The sequence below is a fragment of the Aquarana catesbeiana genome, linkage group LG05 (genome assembly GCF_042186555.1).
Source record: "Aquarana catesbeiana isolate 2022-GZ linkage group LG05, ASM4218655v1, whole genome shotgun sequence".
Classification (NCBI taxonomy): Eukaryota; Metazoa; Chordata; class Amphibia; order Anura; family Ranidae; genus Aquarana; species Aquarana catesbeiana.
Window position 1 is genome coordinate 51538477 of NC_133328.1, and position 22779 is coordinate 51561255.

General features: G+C 46.5%; 1 protein-coding gene across 2 annotated transcripts in view; it reads right to left on the reverse strand.

Moving 5' to 3' along the window:
- Positions 1 to 19079, reverse strand: part of NSUN6 (NOP2/Sun RNA methyltransferase 6) — a 38787-nt gene extending 19708 nt beyond the window's left edge. Inside the window, exons 1-4 of one of the 2 annotated variants that reach the window (XM_073629745.1) lie at positions 18955 to 19079; positions 16223 to 16343; positions 12692 to 12847; positions 11663 to 11742 (exon numbers count right to left, since the gene is read on the reverse strand). In XM_073629745.1, the coding sequence (XP_073485846.1) occupies positions 11663 to 11742; positions 12692 to 12847; positions 16223 to 16297 (311 nt within the window). In that variant the 5' untranslated portion in view covers positions 16298 to 16343; positions 18955 to 19079. Of the gene's footprint in view, positions 1 to 11662; positions 11743 to 12691; positions 12848 to 16222; positions 16344 to 18866 lie in introns of both variants that reach the window. The other variant, XM_073629744.1, reaches the window with a different exon arrangement.
- Between the last annotated feature and the right edge of the window lie 3700 nt (positions 19080 to 22779).

Sequence of the window (22779 nt, forward strand, 5' to 3'; positions counted from 1 at the left end):
ACAGAGACACTACTTCCGCCAGCTTTTTCTCCTTTTCTTCTGGAAAAAAATCTTCTTCTCCATTGAGTTGATCCAGTACCCCAAGAATAACACCTCCTGCGAGGGAATCAGATTCGAGTTCTGGAGGTTTAAAGGGGTTGTAAAGGTAAAAATTGCATTCTATGCATTAAGGTGAAAAAACTTCTGACAATACCGCCGCCCCCAGCCCCCCCGTTTTACTTACCTGACGCCTCGAAAGTCAGCTTCTCATTCCCGACATCTATTCCTCTGCTCACCCTGGCCGCTGATTGGCTACAATGGATGGATTGGAAGCAACGCAGCCATTGGCTCGCGCTGCTGTCAATCACATCCAATGACGCGGCGCGCTGGGGGGCGGGGCCGAGTGATACAGTGAGCGGCTATAGCCGCCGGCTGTATCACGGGAGCGCGCCCGCAAGCACTAACCACCATGCGAGGGAGCTCGCATTAAGGTGGTTAATGCTTGCGGGGAGGAGCTGAATCAGCCGCCGAGAGACCCCAGAAGACCAGGTTCGGGGCCACTCTGTGCAGAACGAGCTGCACAGTGAAGGTAAGTATAACATGTTTGTTATTTAAAAAAAAAAAAAAAATTTACCTTTACAACCCCTTTAAGATCCATCCTATGGACTCTAGGTAGGCACGAGCTCTGACCAAAATTTGCTGAAGCATTTCTCTGGTTGGAGAAAAAAAACAACAGGTCGTCCAGATAAAGAATTACTGGAGATTCCTTCTAGACGCAAAAGGTGCCAATGCTTCGGCCATTACCTTTGTGAACACTCTTGGGGACGATGATAGTCTAAATGGGAGTGCTCTGAACTGTAGGTGTACCACCTTTTCCCCTACTTTCAGTGCCAACCTTAGATATTTTTGGGACCTGGCAGCAATAGGTGTGTGGAGGTAGGCATCCTGTAGGTCTATTGATGCCATATAGCACCCTTAGTTCAGGAGGTTTTTGGCTGAAAAAATGGAATCCATCCGAAATCTTCTGTACTCTACCGATCGATTTAGCATCTTGAGATTTAGGATGAGCTGGAACTTTCCTGAGGGTTTCTGAACGGGGAATACCTGTGAGTAGAACCCTTGGGAGAACTCCCTTGTAGCCACCAGAACAGTGACTCTCTGGGATCTCAGTTCCTGGATTAGGGACTTCATGGCGAGAGTCTTGACTGGATCCCTTGGTGCGATTGTCACCAAGAATCTTTTTGGAGGTTCTCCTGTGAATTTGATCACATATCCCTGGGAGAGCATGTTTAGAATAAATTTGTTTGGTGTAATGCCTCTCCACTGCGGAAAAAACTCCTGGAACCTTGACCTGACTGGGAGGAAGGAGTCACTGCGACTTTCTGGAAGTCGCAGGAGGATTGAAGAGCAGTCCACTCCTATCTTTGGGATTCTGGAAAGACCATGGCTTCCTTTTTCCCTATATTTTACCTTCCTGCTGTCCTTTCTGAGGAAAAAAAAATGCTTACGGATCTGCACTCACTTCTTCTTGTCCGGAAACGATTTCTTTTTATCGGCCGTTTGGTTCAGATCTACAATCCATTCTTGGCCGAACAGCAAATCCCCTGCAAAGGGAATGCTACACAGCCTGTTTTTTATGTGGTGTGCCCAGGCCAGGTTTTTAGCCATAAAGCCCTCCTAGCAGAGTTTGTTAATGCTGTGGACCTAGCTGACATGCGTATGGACTCTGCCGAGGCATCTGCAATATATGACACTGCTGCAGATAAGGTTGTAAAAGAGTTCAAAATCTCCTGTTTCAGGGAATCCGCAGTAACATGGGCCTTCATCTGCTTAATCCAGTGCTCTAAATTCCTGGCAACTCATGTTGTTGCCATTGCCGGCTTCAGATTGTTCATAACCGATTGCCAGGCTCTTTTAAGAAGTGGGTCCATCCTCTTATCCATGGGCTCCTTTAGTGTGCCAATATATTCAAAGGAAAGGTCAGTTAACTTTGAGACCTGCGAGAAAGCAGAATCCAGTTTGAGAATCTTGTTCCAGATAGAACGGGAATCTTCTCTTGTGGGCCTCAGAAAAAAAAATGGCTTCTTCTCTGGTTCCAGCCATTCTTTTTTAATCATGTCTAATTATCAAATGGACTGAAAACATACAGCCTTTTGACTAAAATAATAAATTACTAATGCGCACAACCACCCTCTCAGAGGGTCCTAGGCAATGGAACAAAAGTAGAGAAGCTGCCAACATATGAGCCTTTTGAGTCTCCCAGACCAGCGTACATGTGGTCGTGCAGTGAGAGCTCCTTCTTTTCCTCCTCTATGCCCAAGGTAGCATGGATTACTTTCAAGCGTCCTTCTACCTCTTCTAGTGACAACTTATCCTTAGAGGCGGCATCTGCTTTATTTTCCTCCTCTTCTTAATCTGTTCCATCTGCAGCGGGGGAAGCAGATTCTTGGGAAGTATCCTGGGAGACAGGACCTCCCGCCTATATCAGAGAAAGCCCTTGGGATTCTGCAGATGGCTGCGGAGCCCTTGGCTCCCTTGAGGGACCTGGCTCTTCCCTCAGGTTTGACCTGAAAGCTTGAAAGTTGGCATGGAGATCATCCTTAATGGCTGTGATGAAAGACTCCTCCCTGACTAAATCTGCAATACAATCTGTACAAAGCGATTTGGTCCAAGCTTCGCTTATTTTTTCTTTGTAGACAGGGCACCTTCTCTTGACTGGTTGAACAGAGCTTTTGGCCTTGACAAACAGAAGAAAAAAACAAAAAGGACCACGCTAAATGCTGCTGTACAGCACAAGTATAAAAACAAACACCCAGGTGCACTAGGAAAGAACATCTTACTTCCCTGTGCCCAAGCAAGCCCCCACCACTATGTGGAGTCCCTTATGCTAGGCAGAAGAGCTAACCCACTAGCCACTGCGCTACACATACACCAGGGAGCACTGGGGGGGGGATGGGGTACACCCATAGGAAAAAACTGCCCACAGTAAGAAGGAACACAGTCCCTTATCTTGGCCTTGCTGGTGCCTTGGCTTGCCCCCTTATCCACTGCATCCTCCATTGCAGAGCGCACTGCAGAAACGTGGCTGAAAGAAAGCCGGTTCCAAGATTCAAAAACACAGCCGCGCCAACCGGGAACCAGAAGTTTAAGAGCACCAGGAGACCCTGCCCTCACCCCCTGCGCTTTGCGGCAGGAAATGACGCCACGTGCCCAACCCGGAAAGTGCTGCTTCTTCATGTATACTACACAGGACGTGGCTGAGGCTCTCCTCGGGCCACCAGAACAATGGCGGTTGCATAGCTTTGCCCCGCCACCGTCCCGCGATGCGTGCGGCCAGCGGAGGACTACCGCAACTGCCCATCTGGAGGAAAAAAACAGGCAGCACTCCTGGGCAGTACAGGCTCTCCCTGAGCATGGAAGGGGGAGAGGGAGCCCACGTGACCATCCAGCAAGAGGCAAGTGGGAGGATCACTCTCCTAAAAAGAAAAAACTGACAGGTGAGAACTTTCTCTCCCAGGAATGCCCTGAGAGATCATGGCTCCCACCAGAGGTGTTCCTCCGGCTGGAGGAAACACGAAAAACTGAAGGAAGCTGCGTGGAGGCCTCCTGTTAAAGCTTGGAATGATGAGGTGTTTCCTGTTGGAGAAGGAGCCATGATCTCTCGGGTGCTGTCCTGAAAGGCGTTTTGGGAAAAAGTTACAGAAGGTAATTTTAATTATTTAGGTACATTTCAAAGGGCCAGTCTTAAGCTGAGGTTTTATTTTTGAGCAGATGCCCCCACCCCCCACCTCATTCCAGGCTTCTTATGTACCTCCTGCACTCGCATCTAAGGGTTCATTCACAGGAACCACAAGTAAAATACTTAATTTTAGCATCCCAGCTGGTGTCCATTTTGCCGGGGGTGAAGGGAATATGTGATATGCTGTTTCAGGGAATCACACCGTTTCATTTTTTTTTTTCTTACTTTATTGAGGAGAGTGTACAAAGTTATACTTCATTCAAGTCTCTGAATTACAGTATGATGTGTGCCATCCACTGCACGGAAAAATGCAGCATGTTGGCATTTTTCTGTACTGTTGTGGTGTGAACAGGACACATAGAACAATTGTTTTCTATGTGCCCTTGCTGTGACTGGTGTTGATCTAGTGCACAAAAACACCAGTCACCTTACACAGCGTGAGCGAGTGCTTAAAGCGGTCATAAAATCTAACTTAAAACTTGTCCTACAGGTGAGCTTATAATAAGTCTTACCCATAGGTATGGTGAATACTTGTGCCGTTTAGGAGATATTCACCTCTGCTATGGCCGATGATGTCACTGTACATGCACATTAAGGGGTTGATTTACTAAAAGCAAATAGACTGTGTACTCTGCAAGTGCAGTTGCTCCAGAGATTAGAAAATGAGGAAAAGCTTCACGTAACAAAGAATAACCAATCACATGCAAAGGGAAAAAAAAAACAAAAAAAAAAAAAAAACAGCATTTTTGCTTGCACAAGATTGAATGATGGAAGTCAGCAGAGCTCCAACTCATTTACTAAGCTCTGGAGCAACTGCACTGCAGACAACACAGTCTATTTGCCTTTAGTAAATCAAACCCTTAGTTTGCTGTGAATGCAGAGAGTACCGCGCTGCGAGTTTACTTGCTCTTTAACCACTTGACCTCCAGAAGTTTTTAGCCCCTTCATGACCAGGGCATTTTTTGCTAATCAGCACTGCGCTACTTTAAATGGTAATTGCATGGTCATGCAACACTGTGCGCAAGAGAAAGGATTATCATTTTTTTTTCACACAAATAGTGATTTTTTTTTTTGGTGGCATATATAATTACCAGTTTTTTTTTATTATATAAAATTAAAAAAAGGCCCAAAATTATTTACAATAACAAAACAATATTTTCTACTTTGTTATAAAACATATCCAATAATAAAAAACAAAAAAAAAACAAAAAAAAACCTAAAAATGTCTTCATAAATTTAGGCCAAAATGTATTCTACTACAAGTTCTAGGTAAAAAAAAATGCCAATAGGTGTATATTAACCGCTTGCTGACCGCCTCACGCAGATATACTGCGGCAGAAGGGCACGTACAGGCAGAATCACGTACCTGTACGTTCCCCTTTAAGAGGTGGCCAGCGGGCGCGCGGCAAGCTCCCTGAGTCAGGTAGCGGGTCCCGCAGACTCGATCGTCGTGGGGATACCCACGACCGCCTCACGGGGAGGAAGAACGGGGAGATGCTAATATAAACAAGCATCTCCCCGTTCTGCCTAGTGACAGTGTCACTGTTCTCTGCTCCCTGTCATTGGAGCAGAGATCAATGACATGTCACACACAGCCCATCCCCCCTACAGTTAGAAACACGCCCCTAGGACACGATTAACCCCTACACTGCCACCTAGTGGTTAAACCCTTCACTGCCAGTGTCATTTACACAGGAATCAGTGCATTTGTATAGCACTGATTGCTGTATAAATGACAATGGTCCCAAAAATGTGTCAAAAATGTCCGATGTGTCCGCCATAATGTCGCAGTCACAAAAAAAAAAAAAAAAATCGCTGATTTTGTAGACGCTATAACTTTTGCGCAAACCGATCAATAATCGCTTATTGCGATTTTTTTTAACAAAAATATGTAGAATACGTATCGGCCTAAACTGAGGAAAAAAATTGTTCTTTTATATATTTTTGGGGGATATTTATTATAGCAAAAAGTAAAAAATAATGCGTTTTTCAAAATTGTCGCTCTTTTTTTGTTTATAGCGCAAAAAATAAAAAGCGCAGGGGTGATCAAATACCACCAAAAGAAAGCTCTATTTGTGGGAAAAAAAGGATGTCAATTTTGTTTGGGAGCAACGTCGCACAACCGCGCAATTGTCAGTTAAAGCGATGCAGTGCCGAATCACAAAAAGTGCTCTGGTCAGGAAGGGGGTAAATTCTTCCGGGGCTGAAGTAGTTAAAATGGTTTGTGCGAAAGTTATAGCGTCTACAAACAAAGATATATATACTGAAATTTACTCAGCTATAGGAGCTATGCTGTAATGGTAGTGATCAATGGCTTATAGTGTGACTGTGATAGGGTGGAGTGAAATCTGCTATTAACAGACAATGGACATGAACTTTACTGGCATCCCAGTCTTAGTCCGTAAGGTTCAATATTAAGTTGGCCCACCCTTTGCAGCTATAACAGCTTCAACTCTTCTGGGAAGGCTGTCCACAAGGTTTAGGAGTGTGTCTTTGGGAATGTTTGACCATTCTTCCAGAAGTGCATTTGTGAGATCAGGAACTGATGTTGGACAAGAAGGCCTGGCTTGCAGTCTCCACTCCAATTCATCCCAAAGGTGTTCTATCAGGTTGAGGTCAGGACTCAGTGCAGGCCAGTCAACTTCCTCCACCCCAAACTCGCTCATCCATGTCTTTATGGACCTTGCTTTGTGCACTGGTGTGCAGTCATATTGGAACAGGAAGGGGCCATCCCCAAACTGTTCCTACAAAGTTGGGAGCATGAAATTGTCCAAAATGTCTTGGTATGCCGACGCCTTAAGAGTTCCATTCACTGAAACAAAGAAGCCAAGCCCAACATCTAAAAAAAACAACCCCTCACCATAATCCCCCCTCCACCAAATGATTTGGACCAGTGCACAAAGCAAGGTCCATAAAGACATGATGAGCGAGTTTGGGACACAAATGACAATAAACAGTGACCAGTGATAATACTATACACTGACACTGTACTAATGACACTGGCTGGGAAGGGGTTAACAACTAGGGGCAAACAAGCGGTTAATTGTGTGCCTAACATTGTGTAATGTGCGCTGCTTTTACTTACTAATCTGACTGTTCTTTCTCACAGCACGGGCCGACAGGGCGCACAAACCCAGAAGAAAGCCGTTTACCTACATGAACGTTACTGAGCCTGTGCCTGCCGCTCGCTTGCAGTATATTTAATATGAGCGGTCAACAAGTGGTTAAAGTGTTAGTTCACCTTTTCAGAAAAAAAATGAAATGGTGAACTAACATGCCCTCACCCCCTTCCCCTAGTCCCTGCTGTGGGTGATGACCTGTCAGTGCCAACACAGCGGGTGTAGTGGCATCAGATGCAGTCATTTTTCAGCAGCACCACGGTATACAATAGCCATTGGTGGAGATTTCTCAGCATGCGGTTATCATCCATGGGGGGCTCGATTCTTTTTCTCTCATTCAACCCATGGGCTGAACAAGAGAAATATTGAGCTGTACATGGCTACCTTTACTCCCGCTGTTAAATATTTAATTTATTTTACAATATGGAGAATGCAATCCTGCTGCTGCGGGAGACAAAATAAAAGACTATTCACATGTGAATGGGTTTGTATTCAGTGGCGCTGTGCTTGTCACTGCATGTTATTTTTTCCTTTCTCTGCAACTGCAAGGCTTTTGAATATTTCTTCCTAATGAAAAAAAAAAATCTCTGGCTGTGGGTTGTATGAAACATTGTATTATAATGCAATGAAATTCCTCTCCATCATGCGGATCACATTTCCTCTAAGGCTCGGTTCACACTGGGGCGACTTGTCAGGCGACCTAGTCGCCTGACAAGTCGCCTCCCGTTCTGTGCTATGGAACCGTTCTAATTGGAGCGACGCAAGTCGCTCCGACTTAGAAAAAGGTTCCTGTATTACTTTGGGGGCGACTTGGGGCGACTTGCATAGACTTCTATGCAGAAGTCGTCTCGCAAGTCGCCCCGCAGTCGTTTGCAGGTCGCCTCGCTGAGGCGACCTGCAAGTCGTGCCGCCCATGTGTGAACCGAGCCTAACATTCTACATGGCAGCACAGAGATACAAATGGTCCTGTTTTCCTGCAATTTCAATACAGTAGCTGACTACATTGTACCATTGGGAACTGCATATATGTGACTGAAGCTTCATAACCCATAATGTGTGTGTATGTATATAACAGTGGCTGGCAGAGATATTCCCTGCTGAATTTAAAAGCATTGCAAACATTCTTACCTGCAACTTGTGTTTATCACCTGCATAAGAAGTGCACTGATGTAGTTTCATGGTGTTATTTGTAGCACTGTACCCACAGCCCGTTTCTGTTCTGTTTGTGTTCAAACACGAGGCACGGCACAGATTAAAGTGGAGTTCCGACAAAAAAAAAAAAAAAAATCAGCAGCTACAAATACTGCAGCTGCTGACGTTTAATAATCAGACACTTACCTGTCCCAGGGTCCAGCAATGTGGGGGAACAAAGCACCGCTTGTCTCCCCCTCCTCTCTGCGGCGCTAGCATTGTCACTGTGGGCGCCCGACTGTGGCTTCACAGCTGGTCACACTCTGCGCATGCGCGAGCTGTGACTGGCCGAGCAATCATCTGGGACCTGTGCCAGATGATTGCTGAGAGGCAGGGGGAAAGCTGAACTTGCTTCTGGCGCCGCAAGGAAGTAGGAGCTGGAACCCTCTAAAAAGAGGGTTTCCGCCCCCCCCCCCCCCCCCCCAAAAAAAATTACATGCCAAATGTGGCATGTCAGGGGGGGTCACCTTCCCTTAAAGCGGAAGTTCAATTTTTGGGTGGAACTCCGCTTTAATGCACGACATCTGTCTGTAGTATGAGAACTGACATTTCCTATAATTAGATCTGAAGCAGGCAGAGCAATGGAGAGAAGAGATTTGTTTTATCACGTTAGCACTCCCACATTTGTGATGAAACATAGGGGTTGATTTACAAAAAATGGCCCTCGCCAACGAGTCTGGATGAATAGAAGATAATCACCGCTCTATGTTGGTTTTCACCTGTATCACCTCCACTGCACGCTAGCAGGTGCTGGCCCTGTTCGTCGCAAACTTGACAGTAGAAGAGAAGAATCTGGTCGGCTGCACGTCCAATAAAATCACTTTTTTTTTTTTTTTTTTTTTTTTTTTTAGACATATGCAAGAAAGCCTCTCCACACTACATTCAAAGGAACATAGCACTCCAGCTAACGCGTTTCACGCCAACATCAACGTTTAGTCATAAGTGCTATTAATACTGTTAGATATTTCCTACAATATAGCAAATCTTTACTTTTTGAGTCCAGGCCCACATTAATGTAAATACAGTGCATCCGGAAAGTATTCACAGCGCTTCACTTTTTCCACACATTTAGTTATGTTACAGCCTTATTCCAAAATCAATTAAATTAACCACTCCCCTACTGCACATAGTCATATGACGTCCTTGACTTTGTGCGGGGATATCTGAATGATGCCTGCAGCTACAGGCATCATTCAGATATCATTCTTTCCAGCCGGCGATTCTGTGCACGATAAGAATGATCATATCAGCAGTTCCACCGCTTGATCGTTCTTATAGGCCGCGATTGCGACTGTCAGCATGAGATCGGTGAATTTTTTTTCTCGATCTCATGCTTTCCAACCTGGAGGAGAGATGTGGGGTCTTATTGACCCCGCATCTCTCCATAAAGAGGACCTGTCACAATAGATTCCTATTACAAGGGATGTTTACATTCCTTGTAATAGGAATAAAAGTGATCAAAAAAATAAAAATGTAAAAAAAAAAAAAGTGTAAAAATATAAAAAATTATGTAAAATAAAAAAAAAAAAATAATAATAATAAAAAAAAAAGTTAAAACGACCCTGTCCCCGGTAGCTTGCGCTCAGAAGCAAACGCACATGCAAGTCCCGCCCACATATGTAAACGCCATTCAAACCACACGTGAGGTATGGCCGCGTGCGTTAGAGCGTGTGCAACAATTCTAGCACTAGACCTCCTCTGTAACTCTAAACGGTTAACCTGTAAACATTTTCAAAGCGTTGCCTATGGAGATTTTTAGGTACCGAAATTTGGCACCATTCCATGAGTGTGCGCAATTTTAAAGCGTGACATGTTAGGTATCTATTTACTCGGCGTAACATCATCTTTCACATTATATAAAAAAAATTGGGCTAACTGTACTGTTTTGTTATTTTTTAATTCATGAATTTTTTTCCAAAAAAAAAGGTGTTTAAAAAATTATTGCGCAAATACTGTGCGAGATAAAAAGTTGCAATGACCGCCATTTTATTCCCTTGGGTGTCTGCTAAAAAAACATATACAATGTTTGGGGGTTCTGAGTAATTTTCTAGCAAAAAATGATGATTTTTACATGTAGGCGAGAAGTGCCAGAATAGGCCCGGTATGGAAGTGGGTAATTGTTTTCCCATATTCTACAAACAATACCCCATAATGACAACGTGGTAGAAGTTTGTTGGAAATCTTTGCAAATTTATTAAAAACAAAAAAATCACATGTACTTAAGTATTCACAGCCCTGACACTCAAAATTGAGTTTAGGTGCCTCCTGTTTCCACCGATCATCCTTGAGATGTTTCTACAACTTGATTGGCGTCCACCTGTGGTAAATTCAGTTGACTGGACATGATTTGGAAAGGCACACACCTGTCTATATAAGGTCCCACAGTTAACAGTCCATTTCAGAGCACAAACCAAGCCATGAAGTCCAAGGAATTGTCTGTAGACCTCTGAGACAGGATTGTATGGAGGCACAGATCTGGGGAAGGGTACAGAACAATTTCTGCAGCATTGAAGGTCCCAATGAGCACAGTGGCCTCCATCATCCATAAATGGAAGAAGTTTGGAAACACCAGGACTCTTCCTAGAGCAGGCCGCCCGGCCAAACTTAGTGATCGGTGGAGAAGGGCCTTAGTCAGGGAGGTGACCAAGAACCTGATGGTCACTCTGACAGAGGTCCAGCGTTTCTCTGTGGAGAGAGGAGAACCTTCCAGAAGAACAACCATCTCTGCAGCACTCCACCAATCAGGCCTGTATGTTAGAGTGGCCAGACGAATGCCACTCCTCAGTAAAAAGGCACGACAGCCCGCCTGGAGTTTGCCAAAAGGCACCTGAAGGGTTCTCAGACCATGAGAAACAAAATTCTCTAGTCTGATGAAACAAAGATTGAACTCTCTGACCTGAATGGCAAGTGTCGTGTCTGGAGGAGACCAGGCACCACCAGGCATCATCACCTGGCCAATACTGTCCCTACAGTGAAGCACGGTGGTGGCAGCATCATGCTGTAGGGATGTTTTTCAGCGGCAGGAACTGGGAGACTAGTCAGGATCAAGGGAAAGATGAATGCAGCAATGTACAGAGACAACCTTAATGAAAACCTGCTCCAGAGCACTCTGGACCTCAGACTGGGGTGAAGGTTCATCTTCCAACAGGACAATGACCCTAAGCACACAGCCAAGATAACAAAGGAGTGGCTACAGGACAACTCTGTGAATGTCCTTGAGTGGCCCAACCAGAGCCCAGACTTGAACCTGATTGAACATCTCTGGAGAGATCTGAATATGGCTCTGCACCGACACTCCCCATCCAACCTGATGGCACTTGAGTGGTCCTACAAAGAAGAATGGGAGAAATTGTCCAAAAATAGGTGTGCAAGCTTGTGGCATCATACTCAAAAAAGACTTGAGGCTGTATTTGGTGCCAAAAGGTGCTTCAACAAAAGTATTGAGTAAAGGCTGTGAATACTGATGTACATGGGATTTTTTTTTCATTTTTTTATTTTTACAAAGATTTCAAACAAACTTCTTTCACTTTGTCATTATGGGGTATTGTTTTTAGAATTTTGTAACATAAAAAAAACGTGGAAAAAGTCAAACGCTGTAAATAGTTTCCGGATGCACTGTATATGATTTACCAACCTTGGTCCAGTAACTGGAATAAATAGAAGGTCCTTGAGTCTGGGATGCTGATGAATTGGGATAACGTCACCTGGAAATTGCTGTAAAGTAACAACAAAGAGCCATTTAATAAATTGGAACTGCAATAAAAAAACTTTGTTTTGCGTAGACTGAAAAAGTGGTTAGAACCTCAGTATTGTTTTTCTTCTGTTGTCTGTGCTTACAGGGGATTGCAAGACACCAATACCAAGTCACATTCATATACTTACACTGTATGCATTAGAAAAATGAATTAAGTGATGTATTAACTCCTTCACGCCGGCCATACGCAAATAAGCGGGCCCACTGAACTGGGTTTTTTCCTGTGGGGCAGCATATTTGCGCATCTCCCACGGCACGCTCCCAGCATAGAGACCAGGGTCTCATGGAGAGCCCCGGGCCCCGTACTAACAATCAGACCCAAATCTTCCTAGTCCAGGTCACCTGATCACTGTGATAGGCTTTTTTTTTGTATCAGTGTCAGTCTGTTTTAGAGCGGAGTTCCACCCAAAAATGGAACTTCCGCTTTAAAGTGAAGGTGACCCCCTGACATGCCACATTTGGCATGTCATTTTTTTTTTGGGGGGGGGGGGGGATACCCCTTTTTTTAGAGGCATCCAGCTCCCACTTCCTCCCGGGGCTCCGTGGCGCCGGAAGGAAGTTCACCTCTCCCCCCTCCCTCCCTGCAATCTTCTGGGACTCTCACAGGTCCTAGAAGATTGCCCGGCCAATCACAGCGCACAGCGCGGTTTGCGCATGTGCAGTGCGTGCCCGGCTGTAAAGCCACAGCCGGGTTCCCACAGTCAGAATGCCGGCACCACGGAGAAGAGGGGGGAAAGGAGTGGGGCTTTGTTCGCCCGCAACACTGGACCGTGGGACAGGTGAGTGTCCAATTATTAAAAGTCAGCAGCTACCCTTTTTGTTGATAATTATGCATCAGCATTATTTGTGTCTTTTATATCTGCCTCGAGTTTAACTTTAAATCAAAGTGGGAAAACAAGAATCTTTTACCTTTCTTATTTCATCGCCTAGATATTTCTTGGCAACTTCCACTGATGTCACCAGCGTGTTCACCCTGACGGTAGTAAAGGATGGCGGGTGCGACAGACAACGCTGCAGACGGTCAAATTTTCTTTCCACTTCATCCAAGCCCAAACTAGCAACAAGCTGGAGGATATAAAATTGTTAATAAAATGTCATACAGGTATGACCCATAGCACTCTATAGCGCAGGGGTCTCCAAAGTTTTAATTTAGAGGATCACATTGTATATTTTACAAATATTTTTGGGGCCAAGAAAAAGTTTTATTTTTAAAATTGAGTCCCTCCGTACAACAGGGCTCCCATCAGAGTCCCCCTTTATATCAGGATTTACCATACATCAGAGTCCCCATTGGAGTCCCTCGATACATCAGGGTCCCCATCAGAGTTTTCCTTACATCAATGATCCAATCAAAGTTCCCCTTATATTAGGATTTTCATCAGAGTCCCTCTGTACATCTGGGTCCCCATTGGAGCTCCTCTGTACATCAGGGTCCCCATCAAGGTTCCCCTTACATCAGAGTCCACATCAAAGTCCACCCTTACATCAGTGTTCCAATCAAAGCTCCACTTATATCAGGATTTCCATCAGAGTCCCTCTTTACATCAGTGTTCCCCTTACATCAGGGTCCCCATCGGAGTCCTTCTTTACATCAGGGTGCCCATCAGGGTTCCCCTTACATCAAAGTCCACATCAGAGTCTTCCCTTACATCAGTGTTCCAATTAAAGTTCCCCTTATATCAGGGTCGCCATTAGAGCCCCTCCTTACATCAGAGTCCCCCTTACATCAGTGTTCCAATAAAAGTTCCCTGTATATCAATGTCCCAATCACAGTCCGTCCTTACATCAGGGTTAGGGTTGCCACTTTTTCCTCAATCTAAACCCAGAACACTTAAGTGGCGCACAGCAAGTTTTTTTTAGTATACACTGAAGGATTTTAACAGACCTGGGACACCTCTGGGTGCTCCAAAGAGAATAGTAATGCACACATAGTGCCCCCTCACCCTCCTTTCAGGCCCTGTCCCAAGCCACATTCCTTTCTGAATAATGTGTCTGGGTTTCAGGCAGACTAAAAACCCGACACACGATTCAAAACCCAGCCTATCCGGGTGAATCCCAGACATGTGGTAACCCTGATCAGGGTTCACATCAGAATTGCCCCTTACTTCAGGGTCCCCACCAGAGTTCCCCTCTTACATTAAGGTTCCTATCAGAGTCCCTCTCACATCAGTGGAGACCACAAGCAGTCTCTGCTAACCTGAATCCTCAATCTATGCATATTAAAGATATGCACCTAAGCCTAGCTGAAAACTGGATAAATTCTTGTAGTGAGCCGGATGCTTGATAGTTTGGAGACTACCTACTCTAGGCTAACAATAGGGCCATTCATGTGTTGAGCTTATTCAATTAATGCAACTGTGAAGATAATATGGAGCTCATAGGAACATACCACAGTGTACAAGTACCTCAGTGGTCCTATTAGTATTGGAATACAGAAGGAGCTGCTTTTCCCAAGGTCCACAGACTACATGGGACTTAAAGTGTTGCTAAACCCATAACAGTAAGGCTGGGCTCACACTATTGTGAATTGGATGCGGGAGACTGTGAACAGCTCTCTATGGAGCCGGTTCACACATCTCCGGGACGCTGTGGAGCAAATTGCACAGGAGTCCTGTGCATCTTCTGGTCGGTTTCAGGTCTGAAACCAGCCAAAAATTTGGACCTAAAACAGATAACAGGGACGCACCGGACCCCTGCTGTGAGCTGCTCTGTACAGCAGTGTGAACCCAGCCTTAAAACAGTCTGTATATGCAGTAAAGCATGCTTGTAATACTCACTGTGGAACCTAAAGGGTTAATTCTCTGCATTGTGTAAAAAGGCTATTTGATCCTGTATGCACAGATCCTCTCCTCCCTGCACTGCCCCCCTGGACAAGTCAAGATATGACAGAGCCTTTGGAGTAAGGTTGCACATGCTCAGTTTGGTGTGTATTGCTAGTGTTTATTTTTTTTCTTAGGAGAGTGCATGTGATTAGCACAGGGCCAATCAGCACTGTCCAGACAGAGGGTAAGGAGCCCTGCAGCCTCATAGGACAGCCAGTGCGGCAGTGGCGGCCCATCCATTAGGGGCGCACGGGAGCTGGCCCCCTCCATCCATGCATCCAGCCCCCTAATCTACATGGCGGGTGCTGGACACATGAATTCCAATGGGGTTTTTTTTGGAAGAACGTGATAAGAGCCAGAGGCTCCAATAGGCTTCAAAAAAAGGTGGGCTCAGGGCACAGAGCAATGCGCCCAGAGCCCACCCAGTAATGAATATTCGCCATTGTCACACTGATCCTCCTCCCGGGCCAATCAGGAAGCGGGTCCTGAGATCCATCACCTGATTAGCTGAAAGGACAGGCAATCCTGTTGGATGCCTAGGAGGAGGGAGGAGACGCAAGGCAGAAGCCGCCGTGATGCAGAGGAGGAGACGCGATGGAAGCCTCCGCCCACCGCCCGCAGGAGCGCTGCCCGCCTGTGACCTAGATAGGGTAAGTGCGGGGCTGGATGACCGACCGACAGCATGGGGGGGGGGGGGCTGGAGTGCTGCCGGCCAACCAGGGGAGGGGGATGTTTTTCCACCACCCCCCCCAAAAAAAAACACCAGCTGCCACTGCAGTGCAATATGAAAACTCCTCCTAAAGCTTCACCAGGAACTGATAGAAGTCACCACACTGCTATAAACTGCTGATGAAAAAAGGTATTTATCAGTTTATATTTATTAAAACTATTGCATTTCCATGTTCTGTGTACTGTGGGAGACCAGATATAGTGAATGCAGGGTCCTGGGTTTAGTAACACTTTAAAGGGGAAGTAAACCCTGATGGGTGTTACTTCCTCTTTGTTTCCCTGCAAAGGTAAAGCATAATGGGCTACTGTGCATCGCATAGTAGCCCATTTTGTGATTTTGTGTCACTTACCTGACACAGGAGCCTGTCCATGTCCACAAAGCGTCCATCTTCCTTCCAGGTATCGCTGCTCCGGCGCTGTGACTGGCCGGAGCAGTGATGGCGTCACTCCGGCGCATGCGCGCAGGAGCCATCAGTGACGACATGATCGCCTTCACTAACGGTACGCTCAGTGCACCTGTGCCGCTGTCTGCGGCGCGCATGCGCCATAGAGATCGGTGCCCGTTTTCAGGAAAATATCTCCTTAACCGTGTAGGTTTAGGAGATATTTCTTGCACCTACAGGTAAGCCTTAATCTAGGCTTACCTGTAGGTTAAAGTGGTCTGTAAAGGTTTACAACCACTTTAAAGTGCATCTAACTCCAAGAATGAAAAAACTTAATATATTGCAGCCACCCATTCCTTGGACCACACAACATCAATGTTGCTGGATTTACTTTCGTTTCTTTTTTTTTTTTAATGAGTACAATAGGCGGGTGAAGCTGTTTAGGTACAGCAGCACATTGTTTTATCGTAGATCACAGTTCTACTTTAAAACATCAGATAACTCACCTCCTTATTGTGATAAACATTGCGCAGATAATCTTCTACTTCTCTTTTAAAAAGAATCTTCGGGAAAACAGACATTTTATGCTTGATGGATTGTCACATTTTATACCGCAAATAAAATAACCTAGAAGAAGAACAAACACTGAGTAAATGTTTTCTTTGTATGTACACTGTATGTGTGTGTTTATATCTATATGTACATACACACAAATTAGCAGTAGAAATATCCAATCGCTGGAGTTTATGTATTTGCAATTGACTGAAGCAATGAAATCATTAGTTTAAGGCTCACCAATCTGATCAACCAATCTCTGTACAATCAACTTTAAAGCTGAAATCCACTGTAAAATTTGGCATATTACTATGAGTTAAGTCCAACAAGGTGCATACCATTTCACGAACTTAGCTCTTTAATTTACATTTTCAGTATTGCCAGTGCTCTGAAGGTGGATTATCTAGTCTTAGCTGCTCTGCTGTGACTGTCAGTCACTGTTCCTTTAAAGTGATTGTAAAAGTAAATTGTTTTTTTTTTTTTTTTTAAATAACAAACATATCATACTTACCTCCACTGTGCAGCTCGTTTTTGCACAGAGTGGCCCTGAACCTTGTCTTCTGGGGTCCCCCGGCGGCTCTCGCAGCTCCTCCCCACATCTGATAACCCCCTTGGAGAAGCGCTTCCCCGAGGGGGTTACCTTGCGGGTGCACTCCCGAGTCCAGCATTCGGCGTCCATAGAGGCCGAATGCAGGACTCGGCCCCGCCCCCCGGCGCTCACGTCATTGGATTTGATTGACAGCAGCAGGAGCCAATGGCTGTGCTGCTATCTATCCAATCAAGAGCTGAGAACCCTGGGCAGAGAGACAGCGCGTCCCTGCCGGGTCAAGTCCGAGGGTTCAGGTAAGTAAAACGGGGGGCCGGTCACTGGCAGGTGTTTTTTCACCTTAATGCATAGGATGCATTAAGGTGAAAAAACGCAAAGGTTTATAACCCCTTTAAGTACTGGAGTGCCAGGCTGGGGAAGGGAGAGGAGCAGCTGGCTCCCAGCCATACACTGAAAGGCAGAGCCAGTTGTCAATCAAGCAACTGGGTGGATCACAACATTATTGTGGGGATCCTTCCAGAGCCTGGTGTGGCTCTGTGACATCAGCTAACAAAAATGCGCCGATTTCTCACTCTGGGTCACAGGAGAGCAAAAGTAAGTGCACTCCTGTGATTCAGAAAAGAAGAATGGCCTAAGCATTTTTTGGTCATGATCACAGGAGTGCACTTTTAACTCTTGAAATGTGGGCACATCCCCACTGCAAGGCGTCATTTTTTAGGTGTCCAAATTTGGGCTTTAAGGTGACCACAAACTTTATAATCTGATTGTACAATCTCTTGTAGATCTACCATCCAGGGCCTTGTACAATCAGATGTGTGGTGACCTCGAGTCCCGGTTCACACTGGTGTGATGCGGGAACCAGCACAATTCCTGTGTGGGTTCCCACATTGCATCTCACTCACAGGCAGTTCACGCTGCTCTCCACGGGTGTCAATGTAAAGGTAATGACACCCCCAAATCGGTTCGCAGATTGCAGTGTGAACTGTGAAATAGGACAGGAATCAGATCATATTGGGTGTGAGCACCCATGTGATCCGATTCCAGTGTGGACCAAAAAAAGGTTTCTGCATCATTTTGGTGCAAATGTGATGCGATTTCAGCCATACAGTTTGCATGGCTGAATTTGCATCACGCAGACATCGCATGTGATGTGCACAGCAATGTGGTCCAAATCACATGCGATGTCTGGCATCACACTAGTGTGAACCCAGCCTTAGGGCCCTTTCACACCAGCTGCGCCTGTTCTGATCTGTAGGGGATCCGTGAACAGATCTATTGCTAAAGCTCAGCTGAGCTACAATAGCGCAATTTCAAAGCCACACATCAGTGCGATTTGCACTGCCAATTTCATTGCAGCTGGCGACTTCGTTTAACAGAAGTCTAAGCAAGTCGCAAAGAAAATGGTAAAAAAGTAGTGCAGGAACATTTTCCATAATCGCTGTGACATGAGTCTCGGCGATAAGGAAGGTTCCATTGATGGCAATGGGGTGCGACTTGTCATGTGATTTGGAACTGTCAAGTCACACCAGTGTGAATGGAGGCTGAATGGTATAGACGTGTTTTATACCCTCCTGGACCTTAATGATCAGACTATGGACAGATGGAAAGAAATGTTTACATCCGACTACTGACCACCTCAGATCCATCACATTTATATCCCAAATAAAATGAAAGGCAGCAAAACTTTTCTACTTTTTCTGCAGATCTGGAAAGATTCAGAATTTAACAGACACACATTTGTTTACATTTCCCTGTCCAGAGACACAGGAGCTTCCAATCAGATCTATAAAAACTGCTTACACATTGGTGGCATGTGGCACATTTTGGCACTAGAGAGACGGACAATATTTTCATTTTAAATGTTGCTCTCCAGTAATAAATAAGACAAACAAGCAAATAAAAGCCAACCATACATTATTATATTATGATAGGAAGTGACATATACATCAGGATCGTTCTAAACACGCTCAGTGTGGAAATCAGGATATTTTATACAACATAATCAGACATGATTGTCCCTGGAAATAAGAGGAGATCTCCATACACACCAGAGATCGCACACCAGATCCTCCATGAGATCCGTACAATAAATGTATGGGCAACAATGAGCGATCCACTTCTGACAACAAATCCTACCTCCGTGTATTACATCAATCCTGTCTATAGCCACGCTGGAGCGGCGAATTCCTTCCTATCCTGCAGATTACCCTGTGATGTCACAGGAAACACGTGACCAGGAAATAGGGGGCGGGACGGCGAGGTGAATAGGAGCTGCTATAGTAGAGAGGAGAGTGAAAATAGATGACACGTTATTACCCTGAAGGTCTCCCCCCTCCCTCCATCTTCTATTATATTGTATCCTCTCTGTGCTGTTCTCCCTGTATATCAGTCTGTGTACTCCTATCTCTGTATATCAGTCTGTGTACTCCTATCTCTGTATATCAGTCTGTGTACTCCTATCTCTGTATATCAGTCTGTGTACTCCTATCTCTGTATATCAGTCTGTGTACTCCTATCTCTGTATATCAGTCTGTGTACTCCTCTATCTCTGTATATCAGTCTGTGTACTCCTCTATCTCTGTATATCAGTCTGTGTACTCCTCTATCTCTGTATATCAGTCTGTGTACTCCTCTATCTCTGTATACCTCTTTATCCCTCTCCCCCTCTCTCTCTCTCTCCCCTCCCCTTCTCTCTCCTCCCTCCCCTCTCCTCTCCTTCTCTCTCCCCCCTCCCTCCCCTCTCCCTCCCTCCCCCTCCCCCCCTCCCCTCTCCTTCTCTCTCTCTCCCCCCCTCTCTCCTGTTCCCCCCTCTCTCTCCCTCCCTCCCCTCTCTCTCTACCCCTTCTCTCTCCCTCCCCTCTCTCTCTACCCACTTCCCCTCTCTCTCCTCCCTCCCTCCCCTCTCTCTCCTCCCTCCCCTCTCTCTCCTCCCTCCCTCCCCTCTCTACCCCTTCTCTCTCCCTCCCCCCTCTCTCTCCCCCCTCCCCTTCTCTCTCCTCTCTCTCTCCCCCCCTCCCCTTCTCTCTCCTCCCTCCCTCTCTCTCTCTCTACCCCTCCCCTTCTCTCTCCTCCCTCCCTCTCTCTCTACCCCTCCCCTTCTCTCTCCCCTCTCTCTCCTCCCCCTCTCCCTCTCTACCCCCTTCCTCTCTCTATCTCTCTCTCTCTACCCTCTCCCCCCTCTCTCTCCCTCCCCTTCTCTCTCCTCCTCCCTCCCCTCTCTCTCTACCCCTTCTCTCTCCCTCCCCTCTCTCTCTACCCACTTCCCCTCTCTCTCCTCCCTCCCTCCCCTCTCTCTCCTCCCTCCCCTCTCTCTCCTCCCTCCCTCCCCTCTCTACCCCTTCTCTCTCCCTCCCCCCTCTCTCTCCCCCCTCCCCTTCTCTCTCCTCTCTCTCTCCCCCCCTCCCCTTCTCTCTCCTCCCTCCCTCTCTCTCTCTCTACCCCTCCCCTTCTCTCTCCTCCCTCCCTCTCTCTCTACCCCTCCCCTTCTCTCTCCCCTCTCTCTCCTCCCCCTCTCCCTCTCTACCCCCTTCCCTCTCTCTATCTCTCTCTCTCTACCCTCTCCCCCACTCTCTCTCTCCTCCCCTTCTCTCTCCTTCCCCCTTTCCCTCTACCCCCTCCCCTTCTCTCTCCCCCACTCTCTCTCTCCTTCCCTCTCTCTCTACCCCCTTCCCTCTCCCCCCTCTCTCTATCTCTCCTCCCTCTCTATACCCCCTACCCTTCTTCCCCCCTCTCTCTCTCTCTCCTCCCTTCTCCTTTCTCTCCCTCCCCTCTCTCCCTCCCCTCTCTCCCTCCCCTCTCTCCCTCCCCTCTCTCCCTCCCCTCTCTCCCTCCTCTCTCCTCCCTCCCCTTCTCTCTCTCCACCCTCCCCTTCTCTCTCTCCTCCCTCCCCTTCTCTCTCTCCTCCCTCCCCTTCTCTCTCTCCTCCCTCCTCTCTCTCCCTCCCCTCTCTCTCCACCCTCCCCTTTTCTCTTCCCCTCCCCTCTTCCCTCCCCTTACTCTCTACCCCCTTCCCTCTCCCCCTCTCTCTCTCTCTCCTCCCCCTCTCTCTACCCCTTCCCCTTCTCTCTACCCCCTCTCTCTCCCCCCTCCTCCCCCTCTCTCTCCCCCTCTCTCTCCCCCCTCCTCCCCCTCTCTCTCCCCCCTCCTCCCCCTCTCTCTCCCCCCTCCTCCCCCTCTCTCTCCCCCCTCCTCCCTCTCTTTCTCCCCTCCCCCTCTCCTCTTTCTCCTCTCTCTCTCCCTCTTCTCCTCCTCCTCTCCCTTTAAACACAGCATGTCGCATTTACACTGTCACTCACACTGTCTCTCACTTATGCTGGCTATCTCACACACATTGTGTGTGTCTTTCACGCCGTTCCTCAGAAAGCTAAAAATTAATTATTACCAAGGCAATTATTGTGCAGGAGACTTTCAACATTTTATTTTTTGCCATTTATATGCCCAGATCAAGGTTTTGATCCTTAACCATCTCAATATTTGGCACTTACACCCCCCTCCTGCCCAGGCCATTTTTCAGCTTTCAGCACTGTCACACTTTGAATGACAATTGCGCAGTCATGCTGCACTGTAACCATGTGAAATTTTTATCATTTTCTTTACACAAATAGAGCTTTATTTTGGTGGTATTTAATCACTTCTGTTTTTTTATAAAAAAAAATAAAGACCAAAAATGTTGGATAAAATAAAAGTTTTTCTTAATTTCTGTCAGTAAATTTTGTAAAAAAGTAATTTTTCTCCACTGATGGGCACTGATAGACGGCACTTGGCACTGTTTAGGTGGCACGAATATGCCACACTTATGGGCACTGATAGGCAACACTGATGGGCACGGATAGGTGGCACTGATAGCACTGACTGGCATCACTAATGGGGACTGATTGGTGGCACTGGTGGGCACTCATTGCTGTCACTGTGAGGGCTTTATTGTAATCAGGGCACTGATAATCAGTGCTCTGATTACATATCTAGATTTCCCTTGCATGTAGATGTCGCTGATTAGCTCTCCTCTCCACAATTACCGGCATCTCCATCTTTACGTGTGACCAGCTGTGTCCAATCAAATGGACACAGCCGATCACATGGTTAAAGAGCCACAGCTCTTTGCAGAGATCGGTGTTGCGCCGTGTCCTAGCAACACGGCGCGGCCTCCTCCCCACTTTCCTGACCTGCTGGGCTGCATGCTCAGATAAGGGACTGGTATGGATTTTTTCTAGTTTTTTTATTTTGGCGAGGGTCCCCCTTATAGAGGCAGAGAAACGCTGCTCAAAGCTAGCGTGGCTAAACAGGAATTAACACCAATGCAAAAAGCTACTAAAAGCACATCTTTACTGCCGCCTTTTCCTGGCGTTGGTAGTGGCTTTGCAGCTCACTTTTTCGCCTTGTGTGCATGAGGCCTCATAGCGTGAATAAGTAACATCAAACCTACTTCTGTGTGAAATGTGCACAGATGTGAACCTATTGTTAAAGTGGAGTTCCACCCCAAAAAAACAAAATTCATTAATGTAAATAAAAAAATAAAAAAAAAAACATTTGGAGAAAATTTTTTTTTTTTACTCGAAATACCTGTTGCTTGGGGGTCCCTCGTAGTCTGCCTCCTTCAGCGCCTGGGCTCTTGACGTCACTTCGCTCGGCACAGGAAGGGAGATCAGCTCTCCCACCTCCCTCTAGGCAGTCATCTGGGACACGTCACAGGTCCGAGATGACTGCGCAGCCAATCACGGCGCGCGGCTTGCGCATGCGCAGTGGGTGCCCGGCTGTGAAGCCACAGCCAGGCGCCCACAGTTGCAATGCCGGCGCCACTGAGCGGAGGGGGAGAGGAGCGGGGCTTCGATCCCCCGCATCGCTGGACCCTGGGACAAGTAAGTGTCCGATTATTAAAAGTCAGCAGCTGCAGTATTTGTAGCTGTTGACTTTTAAATTTTTTTTTTTTAAGCGGAACTCCGCTTTAAGGAAACAACTTTTTAG